The sequence below is a fragment of the Alternaria ventricosa genome (assembly GCF_023758065.1).
Source record: "Alternaria ventricosa strain BMP 2768 chromosome Unknown scaffold_13, whole genome shotgun sequence".
In the NCBI taxonomy this organism is placed as follows: Eukaryota; Fungi; Ascomycota; class Dothideomycetes; order Pleosporales; family Pleosporaceae; genus Alternaria; species Alternaria ventricosa.
Window position 1 is genome coordinate 722,427 of NW_026055693.1, and position 22,550 is coordinate 744,976.

Consider the following 22,550-nt stretch of genomic DNA (forward strand, 5'->3'; position numbering starts at 1 on the left):
GTTTGAAAGTCATCACACGCATGTAGTTGTGGAGTAGTATGTCTTCAAGTTTACATCTAATTAGTCTATCTAAGCGAATCTATGACCGCAATCAAACTAATTTTTGGTATCGTAAGATCAGGAACGGCGTGCAAACGGTCTATCGCAAACATGACAATGAAATCATTCGTTTAGGCTTTGGTATGGGCTTCGACGCGTGCCTCGGTAGATTCCAACTCAAACGAGTCGGTATCCTGAGGTCTCCAGAACTTCTTGTCGCCCTTCATGGCGCGGATAAACCAAGGCTGAGCGCGTGGCGAGTCTGAGCGGACTGAAATGACAATTTTAGCGTAGTTTTGGGGAAGGAGTCAGTACGTGGTAATACTTACAGCTCCAGTATTCTTTGTTGTCATAGTCGGGTGGAAGTAGGCGCCCGCCTGAGATGGCACCGAGAGCCCATGTTGTCGTATTGATGATGGCGTAGCACATGATTCCAGCGATGAGACCGTATGCGATTGAGTAGGAGAAAGGCATGAACATGAGTGTAACGAACGCGGGGATAGAATCGCCTGGGTAGTTCCAATTGATGGCTAAGACACCGCGCATCATCATGCAGCCAACCAAGATGAGTGCTCCACCTGTTGCCCAAGGCGGGATGGAGGCGAAGATGGGTGCGAAAAAGAGGGAGATGAAGAAGCAGATGCCTGTGGTGATTGCTGTAAGGCCTGTGCGACCGCCTTCTTGGATACCAGCCTGTAGATCTTAGCATGGAATAAACTCAAAGCAGCCAGATATGGTACTTACACCAGACTCGACGAAAGCGGTGACAGGCGAAGATCCAAAGAGGGAACCGATGGAGATGGCAATAGCGTCCGCTGAATACGCAATAGTCGAACGGGGGAAGTCACCCGTGTCAGGATCAACAACGCCCGAGAAGCGAGCCATGGAGTACAAAGTACCCGTCGCGTCCAAAATATCGACGTAAAGCATAGTGAAGACGGCCAGAGCAAACTGTCCGCCCACGTTAGACAGATCCCAATCCTGTGCCAACAAAGTGTGTTTGATAGGATGGAAAGCGACAATGTTCTTGAAGAATTCGAAACGGCTGTCACCGACTGTTGTACGTGGGAAGTAGGTGATGGAAGTGTCGCGAGGCCAGCAGAAGATCGAAACCAGTGCGATACCAAAGATCATTGAGCCACGGATCTTGTATGTCATTAAAAGGGCAGTGAAGACACCACCCACGAGGAAGCCGAGCCACATGGTTGGGTTGGTAGCTTTGTGTGAGAGACAAGAACCAGTGTCCGGATCCAGGTACTCCGTAGGGCAACCTCCAAGGTCAAGTGGTGTAGCTTTGGCTCCTGTAATGGCACCGATACCAGCTGAGTATGAAAGTCCGATCAATGTCAAGAACAGACCGATACCCGCACCACATGCGACTTTGATACTAGCAGGAATGATGCGGGCCAACCATTGGCGAATACCAGCGAGGGAGAGCGCAACGAAGATGAAGCCTTCGACGAAAACAGCGGTCATTGCGACACGGTAATCGATGGGACCAGTGCCGTGAAATCCAACAATCTGATATGCCAGATACGCATTAAGGCCCATAGCCGGTGCGAGCGCCACTGGAAGGTTTGCAAGGAGGCCCATGAGGAACGAGCCGAGCGCTGCGATGGCGGCGGTAGCAGTAACGAAGTCACGGTTGATTTCGAGGAGGCAGAGAGAGTAGGCTTCATCGTTGATACATGTTGGGTCGACAGGGTCGTTGCAGACACAAGTCGCACCGGAGTCAGTGAGGACGGAGGCCTACATGTGGTGGTTTCGTTAGCACACGTACCACTTTGATAGCGTGGGTGACTTACGTTGACAGCGATAATATATGCCATGGTGAAAAACGTCGTCAGTCCAGCGCGCAGCTCTGTCGTAAACCTCGCATTCTTGATCTCATTGGGCTTCAATAGTCAGTATTGCGTGATGTGTTGGAAATCCAGGAACGACTCACATGTCCTGATCCGTCAAGGTGAAAATACCTGCCCACAAATGAAGCGGAAACCACATCATTGAGAGCAGCTTTGTTTCGTTCAATGAAACCCATTTTCAGAGGCCAAAAGCAAAACAACCGGAATGATAGAATGGTGTAGCACTACGAGACCATCGACACCCCAGGTAACGACGGAGATCAATCCCCAGATATACTCGCCGTACTCAAAGAGGAAGATACGGAGACTACACCTAGTGCAGGGGATAAAGCGTAGCAGCTCGCTCGCGTCATGCAGGTGCCCGCAACGATCCCGTAAGGAGTTCGCGGTAAGCCACATAAGGCATCCTCCGTGATCGGAGATGGTTTCTCGTTAAGCGAATGTGGAAGACACTATATGCCTAAAAATCTGCCGCTCCGTTATGGCAGGTCGAACGGCTAGGTGTGTTGCTGTTTCATCTTCTCATCCAAGCCGTCCCTCGGTGAGATGCAACCGCGCATACGCCACTGAAGAACCGTCCGCCTTGGCTATGTCACCTACACTAAAATGTGGTCGTCGGATTCCGGGTTGTGGGCCGCACTGAGTAATCCACTGGCATTAGCACAGTATCTAGATAACTTCAACTGAGCCAGGAAGCGAGAATGAGTCAAGCAATCGGTAGATACGTAGTAGTGACGTCGTGTGCCATGTACGTGTATGTCTTGCACCACCTCCTTCAACATCTCAGCGGTGTCAATTCCATCGCTGCCGAGGCTGACTGTGTGCGGTGCATGTCGCAAATGGGTCTAGTCGTTACGAAGTTACGGTCTTGAGGTCCAAAGGGTCCAAGACCGATGGCGCATCGGCAGAGGAATCGGACTTGGTTACTGGACATCAGGAACGAAAGGTACCTGACTGTCGGGTCTTCCAAGAAATTCTAACGAGTCGCACAAGTCCCAACGATGGCTTTGACGTGCTCGATCCAATGGTTGCTGTGCCGCTTCCCGGGGCTTTCATGAAGGGGGAAGGTAAGCGGTCATCTAGCAGACGCTAAAAGTGGCTGGTGGCGCACATGTGATAAAACCGTCTTTATGAGCGTACGTGTCGGTGCTGCATAGGCGGTAAGGAGTGACATGCTTGCGCGAGTGTGTTGTTGCGATGTGCAGAAAGAGGGAAGATCTTGATACTGTCATCGTCCAGTACCCCTCTGGTTTGGGTTGTCTGTTCCGAAGGTGTGGGTTAGGAAAGGTCACTTGCGACGATCATCATCTGCACTGTTATCGATGGGGACTTCCACGCTAAGTTCGGCGTTATTCTCGGCGGGAACCGGGCGTCCCTGTCTGTAAGGCCACCAACCACCGCTGACTTGCAACACCCAACACCAGACTACAATCATCACGCTAAAGACGCTAGTCGGCTCAGTTGGCGAGATTGAGACTATTTTCCGCGAACGGGCTGGCCTAACAGGTGGTACGTGTTGTGACATGCCGAAACAATGAACTATTATCGAGCGAAGATCCCCGCCTGGAAGGCGATGAGGGCACCGTATCGAGATAGTCGACATGTTTCCAACATTTGATGTTCCTCCTCAGCATGCCGAGACGGTAGGAGCTCGCAAAGCGAGAAGAGCAAAGGAAGACGACACGACCAGACGGTCCTTCTCGGCAACCTCGCAGTCATCCGGGAGCACGCACAGCAGCAAACGTCAAGATGCAACGAGCTCGTCAGACTCAAGATCAGGAGGAAAGAGTGGTTTTGGCGGTTGGTTCAGCAAGAACAATAAAAAGGGCATCCAGGAGATTGCTCCGCTGTCGACATGTAAGGAGACACAACGTCCAAAAGAGCTGGCGATGAAGCCAGAGTCTGAACTCGGACTTGACCAAGGACCGGCACCACCCACTGCTCCCCTAGATACACACCATCAAGTGTCTCAGAGGCCACCGTCCCAGCGTTCTGATCAAACATCTCGAAAACTCCAGCCGCCACGCTTTCCACCCCCGCTGCCATGTCCTCCTCCGTCTGGTGCGCTGCCTCCCACACCAGGGATGCTTAGCCCTGTCAGTGTATCAGGTACGTACAAATCGTCTTATTGATGCCTAAACGTGAGGCTTCGACTACCATAACTGCATATGCAGTCTCCTGGAGCATACATGGCTAAACCGTGATTCCATATGAATAGCATGCTTACACATACTGCAGACAGGAAGTCACAGTATTCCACTATTTCTCGCGCTTCATCCAACCCATCTAGCGTCACACACTCCAATCACAGTGTCTTTTCGGGCGCTTCAGGGTACGAGACCGCCCTCTCGGACGATGCTTTTGATGACCCTCGCCCTCCTAAAGCTTCTTTCAGGCCTCAGCCGATCTCCCAACCACCCTATTTCGAGCCAGTCGAGCGCGGTTCGCGAACTGGCAGTACACACAGCAGTGAACGCGTCCAAAGTGTCAAAGCCGCTCAATCGCCGCTCACACGGGCGCTGGCGAAGATGGAGAATGCTGGTACTCGCATCATGTCTGCTCGTTTAAGCGAAGAGTGGGACGGCTTGGACGATGACGAGAGCTTCCAAGAGATTATGTTCGAGCAACGGCTATGGGCACTAACCGCCTATCAACGGTTGACGCAGAACAAACCCTTACAGTCACCTGCGCATGAGTTACTGAGTAACAGTCAACCAGCAGATCAGAGAAGGGTACTCCAAATACATGGTTCTCTAGGTATGTCTGTCTTGCAGCTTTACCTCGCTCGAAACATGCGTTGATGCTGACTACCGCAGCGGATGGATGGATATTAGCACACCATTACCCTGCAGTGACAGTATATACGCACTCTACCACCAAGACTCAACCAGCTACCACGTACCCTGCGCCTCTTAATCATCATACACTTTACATTCCTTCACTTTCATCCCCAACGCCGTTTCCCGATGATTACTTCGACGCCGTTATCTCGCGTTCCGTCGCGACAGTTCTCCGAAACGACGATTGGGCTCGATCATTCTTCGACTGCATGCGTGTGCTTAAGCCCGGTGGACAAATCGAGATACTCTCAGTGGATGCGCACATGAGCTGCGAAGGGCCCAAGTTGTCATCATGGGTTGACGAGCATCTTTCCTGTCGGCTGGAAGCTCACGGTGTGAGCAAACAGGCTTCAGACACTGTCCTCGACACGATGGAGATTGTAGGTTTCGATAACATTCGTCGCGCTCGCATCGCGCTTCCAGCGCATCCTCCCAAGATGGCAGCTAAGATGGCGCCATCTGCATCACATACTTTTGGTGCTGCGATCCCGGCTCCCACACCTCAAGATACTCTAGATACGACGAAGATGATGGCTTTCCTCGGCCGCCATTTCTATCAAGATCTTTACAGCAGGTTCATAGATATCAGACAGGGAGATGAGTGGTTTTGGTCGGATAAGGAGATTCGGGCGGAGTGTGATCTCTACAAGACAAAGACGGTACTGACAATTGCTTGTGGGCAAAAGTCTACGAATATGTGCCATACCGGGAGTTATCTAGATGACTAGATTGTGTCCAGCCCATTCTTTGATCAAGTATAGGGTAGATTGCGTTTCGTTGTATCCTGGATGCTGTTGTCACTTGCTTTCGTTCTTATAAGTGAAGGAAGTTGCGGCGGTTAAGAACGTCGCGAACCGAGCCGCCACTAAGCGGTTCTGTTCATCACTCGTTTCACACTCATGACCTCAACCAGGCTTAGATATACGAATATACGAAGTGAACATGACATATGCGCACAGTTGAGGCAAGCCAGCTAGAACAAGAAGGGTCGCGCTTGCACCTGCGGAAGGTACCACCTGCAGGTTCTCATTCCTTCCCGTGCCTGCTTTCACATGACCCACTTATCCAGGCACAAACACACTTACCTCCACGGATACTGCTTACTTTAAACCCACTCTCTCCGACTACTGTCGCGCCGACCGTTAATTCAACTCGACTAATTAATAATCGCTCCCATCAACTATCTCCAACCCACGATAGACACGCATTCTTACCCTGCAATGGCTACTTCCCAAATCGGCCATGGCCAGATTGGCAAGATCATCGAAGGTATGTAGAATGCATTCAGAATCTGAGAGTGAGATGGATACTGACGATCGTGTAGATATGGAAGAACTCCTACCTTCGGAAACCATCGATAGGGCAGATTATCGGCGCTGTCGCACAACCTACGGCCTCTTATCCACGGCATACAAGCGCACGACCCATTCTGACGAACCAGAGAAGGATTACAAAGAGTTGCAGAAACTTGAGAAGACTTTACGTGACCGTCTATCAAACCTTGACCCTGCCAGAGGCCTTCCGCGCAAATTCCAGGGTCCACTCGACAATCTCAAAGCAGGCATCGCCGGTGCTCTCGAGATGGGCGTAACGGTCGAATTCCTCATTGAAGGTCTTAAGGATATCTTGAACGAGAAACCAGATGCCACACCTGTACCAAAGGTTGAGCCAACTAGGCTGGTGCCTGAGAAGCGCCTTCAAAGGTATCTAGAGGAGCTTCGCATCGAGAAGGACAAAAACCGCAAACTCAACGAAGAAAACAACCGCCTCATCCTGGAGCTCAAGCAGTACAAGATGCGAGAGGATGCGAGCTCCAGTTGGCCGCCTCTCAGTGAGCCGCCTCTCAAAAAACGTCGCGTTGACTAGAATACTGATAATTCAGCCTAGGGTAATACACACGGCGGGCAGGCTTCTAGATAGGTTTCGAATGAGTTAAAACTTATGTACGTCCAGTCTTGAGTATACTGTCATGCTGCTGCACGTTGATAGGAGTGCAGGTCGGATTAAATGTTTGCTGGTGGAGAGGGCAGGAAAATGGGAAGGAGTTGTGTCATGCGCAGTGTGGGACAGCATCCTGTCATAGTCCTGTTGCTTGTGCAGGCAGGTGGTCTGGATGACGACTGTATCATGAGACTTGGCTTGCAACGGCTTGGTTATTAATTGCTTAACTAATTTCATCGCATGGCGACGTTCGTGATGGTAACACTGTGATGTTCCTTTTGCTGCAGCTGTCGCGGGCAGCGGATGACGTATGACGCAGCCCTAGAGTGGGGCTTCGCGAAGAGGTTTAGCGCTCACCGCTCGACGCGACGCGTCTTGTCTGAAACCTGTTGGGATGTCAGACACCTGCAGAACGAGACCTCTCCTTTGTGCGAGCCAACATGCCTCGGGCTAAACGAACCGCGTCCGTATCGCAATACTCGCCTCCGAGCAAGCGCGTAGCCAATGACGCTGCGCGACATGAGTCTTCACACCCGCTAGGGTCACGACACGCCCCAGTGGAGCTAGACTCGAGCCCGGAAGCGGAAGCCAGCACGCACACAGAGCCAGCAGGACCTATCAACCTACCGGCCCAAGCTGAGCCTCCTCTAAGCAGAGAGCAACAAGGAGTTGTTGATCTTATCGTAGACGGCCATAATGTATTCTACACAGGATCCGCCGGCTGCGGCAAGTCAACCATTTTGCGGGCCTTTGTCAAGGAGTTGAAGTCGCTCGGCAAGGTCGTCCGTATCTGTGCGCCGACAAACCTCGCCGCTTTGAACGTCGGTGGCTTCACGCTTTGGTACGAGGTAAAGCCCCACATCTCTAGACATCTGATTGACGTCTAGTTAGGTCTTACGCTGGCTGGATAGTGCCTGATGTAAACAAGGATTTGGACACATTGAGAAGAGATGCTCACAGGAAGCAAGTCTGGAACAGGATGAACAAGACGGATGTCCTCGTCATTGACGAGATCAGCATGGTCGAGAATAACTTCTTCACTCGGCTGAACGAAGTATTGAAGGCGGCCCGAGGTTCAAGCCAACCTTTCGGTGGCGTTCAAATTGTGGTTACAGGAGACGTAAGTGTAGTAGCGAATTTGGGATATGCAAAGACTAACGCAATACCAGTTCTGCCAACTCGCCCCAGTGAAGCCTTTCCAGAACTGTTTCAACTGTGGAAAACCTTTGAGAGAGGACGATTACGATGACCAATATCACTGCGATAACCGGAGTTGTCCGGAAAACGTCTTCCATGACGTTGACAAATGGGCATTTCGTAGTAGTGCATGGCAGGTAAATTTGAGCCTGTTGCCCATAAGATAGGGACTATCTATTGACTATCACAGGAGTGCAGATTCGTAAATGTCAATTTGACCAAGATCTTTCGACAAAGCGATCGCAAGTTCGTCGAGATTCTTCAGTCAATCAGAAGAAGTAAACAAGTCCAGAGCCACGATGCAGCTCTTGCGCTGACAAGTTACAGATGTAGACATCCCTGAGGATGATGCGTACACGCTTCTGAACCATGAATGTTCCACAGAAGGGGCAGTGGAAATATACCCACATAGAGCAGACGTCCTTCGCATCAACAACAAGTGCATCAATGCGCTCCCATCTCAACCTTGGCGGTTCGCTTGCAAAGACTACTTCAACTGGAAACCAGACCACCGTAAGGCGAACCCAGAGTTCAAGAAATACAACTTCAGAAACAAGGATGGTACGCTGAAAGAGCTGGTGAGTCGCCACTTGTCGCATACATAGACATCGTACTGATCTTTCCTCCGCAGGATCAACACAGGTATGAATCAGTCTTGCAGTTCAAAAAAGACATGCGAGTTGTATTGCAGCACAATCTGGATCCTGAAGCTGGTCTGGTCAACGGGTCACAGGGCGTCATCGTAGAATTTGAGGAATATGACGAGAGAAAGCTACCCCGGGCCCGTAAGGAAAGTGAAGAACGTGGAAGCGATGGGCCAATTCTCGCTGGGTCACACGCCGCATACGAGCACCATGAAATCCGAAGATATGCCGAAGAAAACAATTACCAGCCTTGGCCGGTAGTCAAATTCGATGATGGCCAGACAAGGACAATTTTCCCAAATTGTTCAAGCCTCGAGCTGGGCGACACTACGCCCTATAGCCTCTTGTCCAGGACTCAGATCCCACTCATGGCAGGCTATGCTATTACCGTCCACAAGGCTCAGGGCATGACAATGGAGAAGGTCAAGGTCAACCTGCAGAAGGCTTTTGATCCAAGCCAAGTATATGTTGCTTGTACGTCAAACCATATCTACCCCAGTGATACCAAGCTAACAGCGAACACAGTGAGTCGAGCGAGATCATTGCACGGTCTGGAAGTTACGACTCTTCCGAAGAAGCATTTTGGTGGTCAAGCGCCAGAGGTGAAAGAATTCATGGATTCCTTTTCTTGATTTGACCTATTTGATTGGGGTAGGAAATATCGCTCAATTCTCGAATCGTATACGGTACTCAGACTGTGGCAGCGTCTCTGCGAAGTAGCGACTAGCAACAGAATTCGCAATTTTGATACTGTTTTACACTTCGCTAGCAAACAACAAGTCTCGTAACTCTTGCCTTATTTTCAAATTTCTAAGCTCGCATGTGATATACGTCTGCTGTGTGTATCTGTGCAAGATCGTTTGTACAACACGATCACCTTATACAAGGTAAAGCTGAACAGTTCTGCAGACTACACTTGGATGAGACGAGCAAAACAGAACAATTTGTAGTAATGTAAGCTCTATGGTGTTCAATCTCTTCTTTGTTGATGTGCAGTCACAACAGAAAAAGAAAGAGACTTGGCTACTTTGAGCAGCGGAGCTGAGGCGATGATTCTGGACTCAAGAAGGTTGGCAGCGCAAGACCATCTTAAGACAAGAAAGCTTTATTGGTGTAGTGCGCATGATGAGAAAGCAGCCAAGGGGCAACACTTTGTCGTCTGGTTCTAGATTGAAAGAAGCCGGAGCATTAATTAGGCTAATGTACGAGTTGTTGGTATTCGCGAACTATCTCACAGCAGCCATGGCATTCACGATATGGCACAGACGTTGAAAGAAGGGGTATATTAACATTTAAGATCACCTGTATGAAAGGCGAACATGATGTATCAGTCGATAATGGAAAAGTTCATCGACTGATAATCGACTCGGGACACTTGAACGATCCATAGACCGTAAAATAAACTCATGCAAAGACAAGCTTAAAAGATGCGGTTCAAGAAACGCTTCCATGCGGGCCAGGTGGCGATCTCGGCACGCTCCGCGTTGATGAGGTCCCAGTCGAGCTCACGACGGCCAGTGTCAACGTCCATCTGGGCAGTTCGGAGCCATCCCTCGCGCTTCCAGAAGTATCCGGCAATCCAGAAAGCAGCAACGACGAAGATAGCGAGGTATGCCTGGAAGAAGTCGGTGGCAGTACCAAGCCTCTTTCCGATAGGGGAGACAGCAGTGTAGAACTGATGATCATGTTAGCCAAATGTACTACAAAGGTGATCAGATGAAGTCTTACCTGTGCCATCAAGACGATGACGATAATGGCAAGACCAAGCCACGAACCAGCGACACCACCAGCGGCCTTGAATGGAATCTCATCCAGGGTGTGTCCGTGGTAAGCCCAAGCCTTGCGGAAGCGGATGTGGGCAAGGCAGATGGAACCCCAAGTGAAGAGAGCGGCAAGTCCGGAAAGAGCGACGAACCAGTTGAAGATAGTCTCACCGGTTGAGGCCAAGTTCATGTAGGCTAGGGGACCCCACATAAGAATGAAGGCAACGGAGTAAAGAGGACGTCCAGCACGGTCGACGTAGGTGAAGAGCTTGGGGGCGTAACCCTGGTCAGCGAGGGCGGTGAGGGTACGCGAACCACCGTAGACACCAGAGACACCAATGGAGACAACGGAGACCATAATGACAACGTTCATGAAGCTGTCAAATCCAATCAAACCGGCGTTCTTGCCAGCAATGACGAAGGGCGAGGCGTTGGCGTCACCGGAGGAGTTACCGATAAGACGCTCGTCAGTGTGCTCGACGAGCAGACCAACGAAGGTGAGACCAAGGATGTAGAACAGGGTGATTCGCCAGAAGACCTGACGGATAGCACCAGGAAGAGACTTCAAAGGGTTCTTAGTCTCAGCGGCAGCGAGACCGACAAGTTCGGTACCGGAGAAGGAGAAGGCTGCGGTAACGAAGACGGTGCAGAATCCCTTGAAACCGTTGGCGAAGGCACCGGGGTTGTACCAGGTACGCGCTCCCCAGTATTCAGAGTACATGCCGTTGCTGGGTCCTCCACCGAGAACCAAGACCAAGGCGATGATCATGAAAACGACGGTTGCGCCAAGCTTGATACACGACGACCAGAACTCTTCTTCGGCGTATCCCAGAGTACCCCAGATGTTGATGAGACAAATGAATAGCCAGAAAGCCGTGATGAAGACAGCGACGTTGATTTCCTTGGCACCATCCCAATATTGGACTGTTAAACCGGCGACGAGAAGTTCAAGAGGTAAGACGATGGCCCATTGGAAAACGTAGTTCCAGCCCATGGCGAAACCCCAGGATGGATCAATGAAGCGAGTAGAGTAGGTGTAGAAACCACCGGAGACGGGGTACATGACAGCGAGTTCACCGAGAGCGTAGACTGCAAGCCGTGTCAGTTTTGCTTGCGTGCGCAAAACAAGTGTGATCTCTACATACCGACGTTGAAGATCATTATACCCATGATTGAGAAATCAATGAGAAGCGTGGCAGGGCCCTAGAGAATTGTAAGTTCATATCCGGAAGTGACCGCGTACTGTGCAACTTACACCCCTAGAAAGAGCACCACCGGAACCGACGAAGAAACCAGCACCGATGGAACCACCGATGGCAATCATGTGAAGATGGCGAGTTTTCATGGACTTGTCGAGGACGACCATAGGGCCTTCTTGGGGACGACGCTGGAAAGACCTCATGTTGAGACCGTTACGGGTCATGAAGTCCTCCTGGTCGCGCCAGTCGGCGGCCTCCTCACCATGACTTTCGACAGTCGGGTGAGGGACGGTAGTCTTCTCATTAGGCGGGGTCCCTTTTTCGTAGTCCATGATGGGCGGTTGGACAGGTCAGTGCTGGGGGTAGAAAAGACTGATGAAGTCGAGAGAGACCCTGGGACCGGCTGCTCTTTAATGTCAGATATGGATCAGCGGAGGGGGAGGCAATTGACATTTATCCAGTCCAGGTTCGAGATGGCTCGCGGAAAGAGCGACAGGGACCCCCGTTCATTGATGCACGAGGCGCACGAGCCGACAGCTTGGCACCCCTCCATTACAGTGAAGGGCCAGGCTGACGAAAGATAGACTGGCGCCGTGTTTGGTTGGCTGGTCGTGTGCACCCAGAACAAGCGTTCGCCGCAAGCGGGTAGCGCTAACAAGGACGGTGAATTGGCGCCCCGCCGCGGCTCTTGGGATTAGCTTGGGACCTCCCCGCAACAGCAAATCGGCCGGTGGCGCATAGGGCTTGGTGTGAGCTTCGAGGGGGCCCTTGGTGCCCTTTGGTCAGACCCGGTCGCTGGGCGGAGATTGGTCCCAAAGAAGACTGATAACGAATGCGCGACCTGCGAGTAAACGCGAGGGACAGATTTAGCAAACTTCTAGTAGGCTTTCTAGAACGCTGATTGCAGTGCTGGGCTCCCTTGGCTACCGCGGTTTTCTTCGGATCCAACGCCGCTTTCCTTGCCAGCTGCCCCAATTGGCGAATCGAGGTTGGTGCATACCGGCCGTCTTATCTGCAGCCGGATGGTTGCGCTTACTTGGTGTAGTCTGGAGAAGCCTCTCACGTGCCCCACCTCCATGTGCACCTGCCTGGGCCGGTCTAGCGCGCTCGCTTCCGTCATCTCCGCCTCGGTTAGCCCGAGACGCGATGCCTCTCCAACATTACTGTTTGTCAACCACTCCATCGGTGGCGCTCCGGGGCGCTTCAGAGTTGCCATCGCGAAGTCCGCGAATAGGCAAAGCCAAGCGCTCGTGATTGCGGCGTGTGTTGTGTTATCGGGCGTAATGGGCACTGCAGTATTGCGTTACATTGCCCATCTAACCTCGCATCCCAGCACGACAATCCCTCGCTCGTTTCAGTTTCCTCGATAATTAGGCCCGTCTTCGCTCCATCACCCGCTTCGAGAAGGCCGTTATCACTGCGTGGGGGAACCACACAGCCAAATCCTCTCCATAAGAGGTGCGACGTCGCGTGTTTGACACCTCATGGCGAACGTTCCCATCCAACGGCACCGGCTCCCAGATCCACCGTGCTGATGCCCGAAAAACCACAACTATTTGCCCCAGGAATCGCAGCCAATCACGGAGTCAGGCTCGGGTACTTCCCCAATCGTCTTAGTGCAGTATGCCAATGGTGCTTGGAATTTCTTGAACGTCTTGGAAGCGTTGCGTATCGGACCAGTCGACAAATCAATCACAACACCTTGATCCAGCAGCCTGGCCACTGTATACTGGCCCGCAGAAAATCAGGGTCTACCAGAATCCTTTATCGCGATATTGTCAAATTCGAATTGCAAACGCTCGCTCATCTGCTGTTAGCGCGACTCCACTGATAACCACCTGTCTGAGCGTCGTATGTTGGGGTGCTTCGATCCGCGCCTGGGACCACCCTAGGATCCACTGTCATCCACCGGCATCCACTTGGTCTTGGTCTCAGATAACCTCACTCCTACCACGGCCACGGAGCCTGACGTCGCTCCCCTGGCATTCGCCTGCCATGGCGAATGTCACAATGGTATAATCCAGCCTTCCAGCGGAGCCAATAGCCAGTCTGGTGTGGTCAGACCGCAGTGTGCCTTACGCTAAAGTCTTACCGACCTTTTCGCCGCATAAGCGGCCGTGACACCCAGCACGACAGCCCACTTGCACCGAGTTGGTGGTTTCTCAGCCAGTATCGCCGAGAATTACGCCTGCATCCGCATTACACGCCTTTATCACGGTGGACCCTGAGGTTTGCGCATAAGGTATTGTGTCGCAAATTCTTATGTTCAACATTGCTCATCAATCACACTATCTCTACTTTGAAGATGGTTGCTCATACGCACGACTCGGTATCAACGGCATCTCGAGCCCGCTTCGCGCCACAAACCCACTCACCGAGATTACTAGGTTACACGTCATTGATGTTCTACGGGCACCACGGGTTATCGCAACGCCATTACACACGAGATCCTACAAGCTGATTTGCCTATCGGAAAGGATGGCATCTGGAGATTTTTCGTCGATCGACCTCCGAGACTCCCGTGGTTCGCAACACATTCTTCGCTAGCTCGTCAGCGTCCCGTTGCCACTATCTGCCATTGAACTCTATATCCGCGCCAACGAATCACTCAAACTTGTACCATTCGATCCGTGGATATTTCCCAGTCAGCTTGATTCCTGTATCGAACTGGCATCTCAACTACTGTCGCTCTGGTACCAAACACGGCATATGGGTGTTCTTCAAACTCACGGCAGGAGACTCTGGAGGCACGTTTAAAATCATGCAATAACCTTAGGTAAAGACTAAACTCGAGACACAAGGCTTTGAGGCCTAGATATCTTCATGCGATCCACGCGCAGTACAGTTTTACTCTTTTCTCCGACTTCCCGGTAATTTCTGCCACCAGTCAATCGTCTCCATATTCCCTTTATCGTCCATTTGGTCCTCTCTCCCTTCTTCTCGTTCCCTGAATAACCACTCATCTCCTGCTGTCTTTTTAAGAATAGCGACTGATAGAATTCCGACTTCATCATCTCTTGCATCCTCACCATACTAGCCACGCTCCCTCTCCTCTCTGCGATATCCTTCACAACATCGTATACGGAAACCCCTCTCTTTTCCATCGTACAAGGAGGCGGTGATCGTGGGAGCAAGAAGCGCGGGGATAGATCTGGAGAGGCTGACAGAAGAAACGTCGCTTTGGTTGGCGAAGGGGTGGGTGTACGGAGAAATGTGACTGCCATTGGCGACATTGGACTGTCAAAGATTGACAGAGGGGACGCCGGAAGGAGAGGTGCTGCCTTTGGGAAAAGGTATTGCTGCTCCATTGGGGACTTGGGCGGAGCGAGGAATGGGTTCACTGGTGAGCTCGGCGAGACTTCTGAGCGGTCAGACGCCACAGGTGACGGCGTGTCCGGATCCCAGTAGGATAAGGGAGGCACGGGAGGGATTTCATGGTTGGCGTTGATCAATGTAGACATTGATGGATAGGTTGCGCGTCGTGGTGTAGGAGGACGGATGGCGCGCCATGGAGCTGGACATGCCGTGGAGATGTTCAGGGAGATTGGGCGGGGTCGAGTTTGGTGCATAGCGAGCAGTTGGTCTCAGGCAGAGGGCAACAGTAGGACGTGGAGATATTGAACCCCGACTTGGCGGATCATTCATTTGACTGGCTGGCTTGCTACAATAACGAGACCTTGATATACTTCATACATGTCACACCAACTCGCGGCATTGGCCTCTGTTCAGAGACATATGGATTCTCCGTGGTCACAGACTGAGACTCAAGCTGAGCTCCTACAATGATAACCTGCATGTCTTTCCGATTTACGTTGTCCCAATGATTCAGACTCCGGGCCAAGTTCACACCAAAGCTTTTGCGCGGTTGACAAGCCGCAAGCATGGCACCAAAAGCAGCTAGATCGTCCCCAGTCGCCGAGGCATAGTGTACAGGGATATCATAGCGTTCCAAGGTTGTGGTGGTCTCGCTGAACGATCGACCTACCCGTGTCCAGACCCGTGACTATCGAGCCACACCGGTGGGTGACAACTGCAGGTACGGGCACTGAACCATGATTCCCAGAAAGGAAGGAAAAGCCTAAGGAATGGAGTACGTATCCATTGGACCGGTACCGCTGTGCGTCTGTATTGTTTGCGTGGCACGGAGACAAGGGTGAGTATTGAACGTGCGTGTAGCAGGCACAACCCATGGGGTTGCCCTTAACAAGGCCTGACAAACAAAGTGTTGATCAGGTGGATCTGAGCTTGTGAAGAGGCACACTGGACACATGCCCTCGCCTTTCATTGCCAGATTCTGCACAGCTCTTGCGGAGGGGCACACCACTCATGGCTTGCCCTTGACCGACGTAACAAAAACCGAGGAGACGTGCTGATCTGAATCATGAAGCACATACTTCGTCGTGAGACGTCAGGAGACCAGACAATGTAGAAGTTTCGAAAGAGATGGTCGTGACCCATAGTGTGGAGAAGATGGCCGACCGGATGAGTCAGCAACCTCCAAGCAAGATGAAGAAATGACGTCTCACCAACGTTAAGCGCATTCGCAAAATCCTCCGGATCAAGAGTTGCAACAAACTGAGTTGCTGTAAGACACAAAGCGCAGGGCAAACTCAATCCGGCGACGACAGTGCAGGACGCTTCTCCGCAATCGCCAAGGCCCGCAATCTGCAGCTACTGACATCTATCGAAGCGGAAAGTTGGCGGTACGATTGCGACCTCACGACGCCGCCCCACCGTTGTCCACGACACGTCCACGATGCTCACACGAAGTGCACTGTGCCCAGCGAGGGCCTTTGCCAGCCGCTTCCCACCCGCGATACTGGCGCCCGCATCCACCGCCGCCGCGACTTCCTTCTCCACATGCACACGACCAAGCAAGCTCCCACAACAACAGCGCAATAGCCCGACCACCGCCTCTCGCACCACCTTTCCCAGCAGACTGATAGTACGCCATGCATCGACTGCGCCCGCACGGCCGGCGGCCAACAACTCGCCCGGCGCACAACCCCAACTCACATGGAACGCCTTCTTCGCCCTACGCCGCACGCGCCGGAGAATTGGCCAGGCCTGCTCGGGAGTCGGCGCCGTGGGCGTGACGTACTTTGGTCTCACCACCATGATCAACAATGGCTATGACGCGACCCTCTCCGCCCAACTCGGCGGCTTCGACCCCTTCATGCTTATGGGACTGAGCACCTTGGGCATGATGGCTGTGGGATGGCTCATTGGGCCTATTTTCGGCAACCAGGTCTTCAATCTGGCTTACAGGGGTGTGCTGGGCGAGTTCACGCGGGTAAGTCACATCTGGATAGCGTTGAGATGCCGGATACTGATGGTAGTGTGTGTAGAAAGATTCGGCCTTCTTCAACCGCATCAAGCGTCACCGCGTCGACCCCACTGCCTCTTCGCTAGCGAATCCCCCACCGGACTACTACGGCGAGAAGATTGGTAGTGTTGCTGGATACAGAAGGTGGTTGAAGGACCAGCGTGCCTTCAACCTCAAGACAGGCAGATACCGGGCGACCAAGGCTTTGTAGAGTGTTCCGAACGGCCAGGGGCTGCAGATTGTGCAGCTCGAGTATCAAATTACTAACGTCGAGCCACATACGCATCCGGTGCAAGAATACCCGGAGTACAGGAAAGAGCAGGCGGGAACGGAGCATGGTTTTGGGGTTATGTGCGTGGCAGCCGTCAGGAGTATACGAGCGAGCAGTTAGTAGGTGGCATGCTCTTCTGTTTCTTACCATGTGTCAAAATATCCGAGCGACGATTCCATCATCGCACCCTCGCATCTCAACCCACTATGTGTTTTCATATGTTCCACCAGAGAAACGAACTCAAGACATGCATGTATGTATATGTACATTCCACCTACCAGATGAATCGCATCTCCATCTTAGGACCCCACGCAAGGACGTTCTACAACCTCGCCCTCCTCCCCACCCTCTCCAGCACACCCACAACCCCCTCTCTAACCTCCCTCACCACCTCCCCAGCCCCCTTCACCTCCCTAACCAACCCAACCCCACTCCCCGCATACGCCGTCATCCTGCCCCCGCCCTCCCTCCACCCCTCATCCCCCTTCCGCATCTCCTCGCGATACAACCGCGTATTCTCCTCCTGACTCATCCCCTTCTCCACAGCATCCACATAGCTCTGCGTGATAATCCCGCGCGCATTATGCGTCCCCGCCCAATTGGTGCCGCGCAGGGAATCGTAGACTTTAGTGCGCACGGTGCTTTGTCCGCCGTCGGTGGTGCGCAGGATAGCAGAGCGGTAGCCACTGCTGATGGCTGCTTCGGGGGTGGCGAGTAGACGCGTCCCCAAGACGCAGCCTGAGGCGCCGAGAGTAAGGGATGCGGTGAAGGTGCGGGATTCGGATATGCCGCCTGCGGCTAGGAGGATTGGTTTGGTACGTTGGGTTCGGTGATGGAGGGCGTCGATGGCGTCACTGACTTCAGGGAGGAGGGTGATTATACTTGCGCCTTGAACGAGACCATGGCCTCCCGCGTCTGTGCCTTGGACGACGAGAACGTCTGGGCTGATTTGTTGGACTACTTCCACAGCATCTTTTACACTGCCTATCTGAACCCAGATCTTCGTTGATGGAGAGGCTGTTCTACTTGCTTCGGCCCATTGCACGAGAGATGCTGTTGATGAAGGCGCGAAGAACCATACTGCTGCTGGGCGGTGTTGCGCGATGATGGGTATGGCCGTTTCGAGATCTGCGCCCCAGTTTATGAAGCCGATGCCGATGGGAAGTGTTCTGTTTTTCGTTGGTAGTGCGGCGGGTGTGTCGTTCAGGAGTGTTTTTGCGTGCTGTATGTGGGATTCTAGATCTGATACGTCTGTTCCTGCGCCTATGAAGCCGATTCCTCCTGTGTGGGTTGGTTAGGATGATGTTGGAGTGGTAATGCGTGTTGTAAAGCTTGAAAAGATGGAGGGGCTTGAACAAGCAGATTCCTCACTGCATGGATCTAGAGAAGAATTGAAGTGATAGTCTCTTCTTCAACTTACCGGCTTTCGACACTTCAACAGCCATGTCCGCCAGAGCGATTAAGCGCATCGGCGCGCCTACCACGAGCGGCGTTTGAATCCATGGGTAATCCTCTTTCAATCTTTGCATGTCGTCCATCATTCAGTCTTCTCTTCTTTTGGCAATCTTTACTCGTCTCGGACGGTCTTTGGTCTAGTTCTCGAAAACTCTGTGGAAATTGAGTGTGAGTAAGTAGTTCTGGTAAATGTTGGCTTTCCAACTCTTTTCTACCAGTCCGGTACACCGTAAAATGAATCTCTTCCAAATCCGACGTGTGTGAAAAGGTGCCAGATGATGACCCCAGCCGGATGCGTGACTAGGAAAGATGACGCGCTCCAGTTTTAGAGGTTCCGGTAGACCTACCGGAAGGCTATGACATCTCCTCGGCTATACAACATCGACCTAATCGGCCTTATCCGGCATGGAACCTCTACAACACGTCCACCATATTCATGTCAATGTATGTTACTGTTATGTTCGATTCTCATTACATCTTTTCCTCCTACATACCCAAAAGTATTAACTAATATACTAATCCCAAAGTCTATGTTGGCATGGAACGGAACCCAGAACCTCATGCGCGCTCATGCTCGAAGAAAGCAGGATAATCGCCTGTATCTACATGCACCCATCATTAAAAATGCAAAGCCTCATAGAGCAGTGAAGGGTTGTGAAGTCGTCTACAACTCCTTCTCTCTCTTCTCCCACTCCACAACACCGGGTGCCAACGGCCTGGAGAACAAACTCGAGTAGTCGGTGTTGACAATGTCCTTGCTGCCACCCACATTCCTGAGCTTGAACTCGCGCACAAACGCCACGAGAATGGTCTGCAGTTGGAGGTAAGCAAATTGCTCGCCGATGCATCGGTGCCTTCCAGCGCCAAAGGGCAGGTAGGGAGAGTTTGTTCCCTTGGACACAACACCCCAGCCGTAGTCAATCTTCTCCTGGTCGGCGTCGTCACGCTCCTCGTCGTATTGTTGGTGCTCGGCGTCCCAGCGATGCGGGTCCCAGACGGAGGGGTTGACAAAGTGGGTATCGAGCTGAGCGGAGAAACCAGGCGAGGACATGAGGGTGTGGGAGGTGGGTACAACGTAGTTTGTTCCATCGACGACAAGAGGTTGCTTGACCTTGCGCATGATAGAGTGGATCGGGGCGTGGATACGGAGGGTCTCTTTGACGACTTGAGTGTGGAGGGGTAACTTCTGGAGGTCTTCGTAGGTTAGCGGTGGGAGGTCCTCGCCAAGAGCCGACTTCTGCTCAGCAAGGAGTTCCTCGACCAGGTGGGGGTTTTGAGCCAATCGAAGTATGATCCAGGAGATAGTCGATGAAGATGAATGTTGACCAGCCATAAGCAGCGCAATCATGATTCCGGCAATCTCGTGCTCGGGAACTGGTGTGCCGTCCTTGTACTTGCAGTCCATAAGATGCCAGATCATGTCGGGAGAGTCCTTCTTAACCTCGCCCGATCTCCTCTTGCGAACAACCTCAGAGTATAGCTTGATCATCGTCTCACGCGCGTTGTCGCGTGCGCGGTTGTGAGGAAGCGGGGCCCAAGACAGCATGAAGTTGATGGGTGAGAAGCCCATGTCGAGGTCGTGGTATAGCTCAGCGAACTTGGAGTCGAACGAGTTGCGGATTTCCTGGCCCTGGAGCGAACGAGAGGCGGTGTAGATGGTGAGTTCGGCCATGACCTTGGGAACGTCGAAAGTGCCCTTCTGTCCCTTGAAAGCCTTGTGGCGCTTGACGAAGTCTTCGCATTCTTGTGTGATGAGGGTAACGTAGGAGCGGAGGGCGTCTTGGGTGAGACCGAACTTGACGAACTGTCTTCGCGTTAGCTATGGATCGAGTATGAGACTGGGTCGTACGCACCTTCTTCTGCTCCATGAGCTTCGAGTTGGGGCAGTCGTACACGACATCCTTGCCAAAGACCGGTGTGCAGAGCGGGGAGTAGATCTCCTCGGCGTTGACGTCCTTGATCTTTCCATTGAGGATGAAGTTGTTGCCGGTGGTGTCGAGGCACACAGTCATCTTGCGGCCGAGGAGGATAAAGGTGAAGACATTGCCATACTACATCCAGTCAGTCATGTCCAATTCTGCCATTGCATCTCCTACACACCTTCTTCTGGTTGGCGAAGAAGAACGCATACGGGTCCATGCCATATGTGACGGTACTGCCAATAACGGGCAGCCAGTGGAACACGAGGGGCGGCTCATTGGGCTTCTTGAGCAGCAGCTGCTTCAAGACATTGAGGACGACGGCGAGCAGGATAAAGGAGGCGAAGCCGGCGGCGACGAGGACGGGGAGCGACGAGTTGGAGGTGAAGTTGCCCAAGGGGCCGGCGACATTGGCGAGGAGACCCATACTGTGCGACAAGAAGCAACAACACAAGTGAAGGGCGTGAGGAAAGGCGTTGTTGACGGGGACGCGCCTCAATAAATTTCCCACGGGTTGAGGCTCGCGCAGGGGCCAGGCTATCCAATCATACTATAGCCGTACAGCGCGGCGTCTGAGTGGATGAGTGCCCAGGTGGGCTGGCGGGCGGTGGGCGGTGTCGAGAGCTTGGCAGGGACCGGCTTGCGGATCCTAGCGCACCCGTTCAAAGGAGAGAGATGGCACCACTGACAGGCCATCCAAACCAAATACCCTCTCATCGTACATCGTGCCATGTCATTGGCCTGGGGGATACATCACCTCATCCACAATCCGAAGCAGGCAGCATCGAAGTGTAAAACCTCACCCTTACCACGCTATGCTCTACTATTTGACTGCGCAGTACGTGTACTTATCCCTAGCCTATTCCGTTATGGCTCCTGTTCCATCCGGTGTATAAACGTTACTGCGCTTTGGTCTCGTTATTGATGTTATTTCGATTTTGTCCCCAACACGCCGATAGCTGCATCGTATAGACTCCAGCTACACATCGTCAACTATGGAGGGTTGAACATGCGAGGCAGCAGCGGGCTGTGTGACAAGTTCATGCTTTTGCTCTACTTAGCGCCATTTCTCGTAGGTTGGTAGGCTGTCAAAGGCTGAAGAATCGATGCACATAGATGGGCGCAGCCGGTTGAAGGGAGGCGTGGGGTCCACGGCTGGTGGACGCATGTCAGCAGTGGCTATGTCTCAGCCTTCTCTTTACCTTTAGATAAACTCGGTATCGCCCAGCCAGTACTCTCTTTATTGTTGGACATTTACCACCGTTCCGCTCAATCCAGACGTCGCTTTCACCAGATTTCGTGGTTATGAACATCCACAACGGCCTTCGAAGCGTCCGTACCGCCTTCCGAGATCTCAAGCGAGACCTCAAATCAACACGATGGCTGCGAGGATTTGGCTGGTTCTTTGGGTTCATCTGGGTTCTCGGCCTCTTAGCCAGTCTGTTATTAGTCGCCATCGGAGCGGTGTGGCTGTTTCGTTCGGACCTCAAGGCTTGTCAAGCGGACGGCAGTTTTCGCCTAGATCCAACGACTTACAGCATGTGGTCGTCATCTGGCTTTTTCCAAATTACGTTAGGTGGGGGACATTTGACATTCGCAGAAGCAAAGGCGATTGATATTATATGGGACGTTGTGAGCTGGCCGCAGTTCGAAGGCACGGAATTTGATACTGACAACTGATAGGCTGTGGGCCGTGGAGGTCAACTGTTGTTGGCGATTGTATCGTGGCGGGAGTTTGCAAGGTATCTGACGATATGCATGGAAGACAAACCTGTCACCTATCGGCTATTTCGGACAATATTCATCGAGAACGATGCTTCACTTATATCAACATGTCGGACTATTAAGAGTTTTATTCGGCAGCGCAGATTACGTTCTAAACCCGCCATGGTATTTATGGTTGCCACTATGTTATTCATCCTGGGATTTCCTACGCTCATGAGCGCTATGAGTGGCTACGACTCCAACGTTGTGTCTCGTATCCAGGATGGCGATAATAACCTTGTTCCCTTCGACAAATTTGTGCGGGTACTCTATGTGATTCACGATGGCTGGAGAGTCGGCGAACATGGCGATTACTGGATCAGGGAAATA

The 22,550-nt window shown here is 52.3% G+C and overlaps 6 protein-coding genes across 6 annotated transcripts; 2 read left to right on the forward strand and 4 right to left on the reverse strand.

The window, feature by feature from the left end:
- Nucleotides 1-170: 170 nt before the first annotated feature.
- Nucleotides 171-2,077, reverse strand: J4E93_007473 (uncharacterized protein; the record flags this gene model as incomplete). The annotated part of the gene is made up of 5 exons (XM_049345380.1): nt 171-310; nt 369-732; nt 784-1,788; nt 1,845-1,934; nt 2,021-2,077. 5 exons carry the CDS (start codon nt 2,075-2,077, stop codon nt 171-173), a joined length of 1,656 nt encoding a protein of 551 aa, XP_049197610.1.
- Nucleotides 2,078-5,961: 3,884 nt separating this feature from the next.
- J4E93_007474 (uncharacterized protein) lies at nt 5,962-6,607 on the forward strand (the record flags this gene model as incomplete). The annotated part of the gene is made up of 2 exons (XM_049345381.1): nt 5,962-6,010; nt 6,066-6,607. 2 exons carry the CDS (start codon nt 5,962-5,964, stop codon nt 6,605-6,607), a joined length of 591 nt encoding a protein of 196 aa, XP_049197611.1.
- A 3,336-nt stretch (nt 6,608-9,943) lies between these two features.
- INDA1 (Amino-acid permease inda1) lies at nt 9,944-11,817 on the reverse strand (the record flags this gene model as incomplete). Its single annotated transcript, XM_049345382.1, has 4 exons — nt 9,944-10,198; nt 10,252-11,375; nt 11,432-11,489; nt 11,542-11,817. The coding sequence occupies 4 exons, from the start codon at nt 11,815-11,817 to the stop codon at nt 9,944-9,946; spliced, it is 1,713 nt and encodes a 570-aa protein (XP_049197612.1).
- A 4,424-nt stretch (nt 11,818-16,241) lies between these two features.
- J4E93_007476 (uncharacterized protein) lies at nt 16,242-17,022 on the forward strand (the record flags this gene model as incomplete). The annotated part of the gene is made up of 2 exons (XM_049345383.1): nt 16,242-16,778; nt 16,834-17,022. The coding sequence occupies 2 exons, from the start codon at nt 16,242-16,244 to the stop codon at nt 17,020-17,022; spliced, it is 726 nt and encodes a 241-aa protein (XP_049197613.1).
- Nucleotides 17,023-17,404: 382 nt separating this feature from the next.
- Nucleotides 17,405-18,620, reverse strand: J4E93_007477 (uncharacterized protein; the record flags this gene model as incomplete). Its single annotated transcript, XM_049345384.1, has 2 exons — nt 17,405-18,363; nt 18,503-18,620. The coding sequence occupies 2 exons, from the start codon at nt 18,618-18,620 to the stop codon at nt 17,405-17,407; spliced, it is 1,077 nt and encodes a 358-aa protein (XP_049197614.1).
- A 581-nt stretch (nt 18,621-19,201) lies between these two features.
- Nucleotides 19,202-20,883, reverse strand: CYP51B (Sterol 14-alpha demethylase; the record flags this gene model as incomplete). Its single annotated transcript, XM_049345385.1, has 3 exons — nt 19,202-20,341; nt 20,391-20,588; nt 20,638-20,883. The coding sequence occupies 3 exons, from the start codon at nt 20,881-20,883 to the stop codon at nt 19,202-19,204; spliced, it is 1,584 nt and encodes a 527-aa protein (XP_049197615.1).
- Between the last annotated feature and the right edge of the window lie 1,667 nt (nt 20,884-22,550).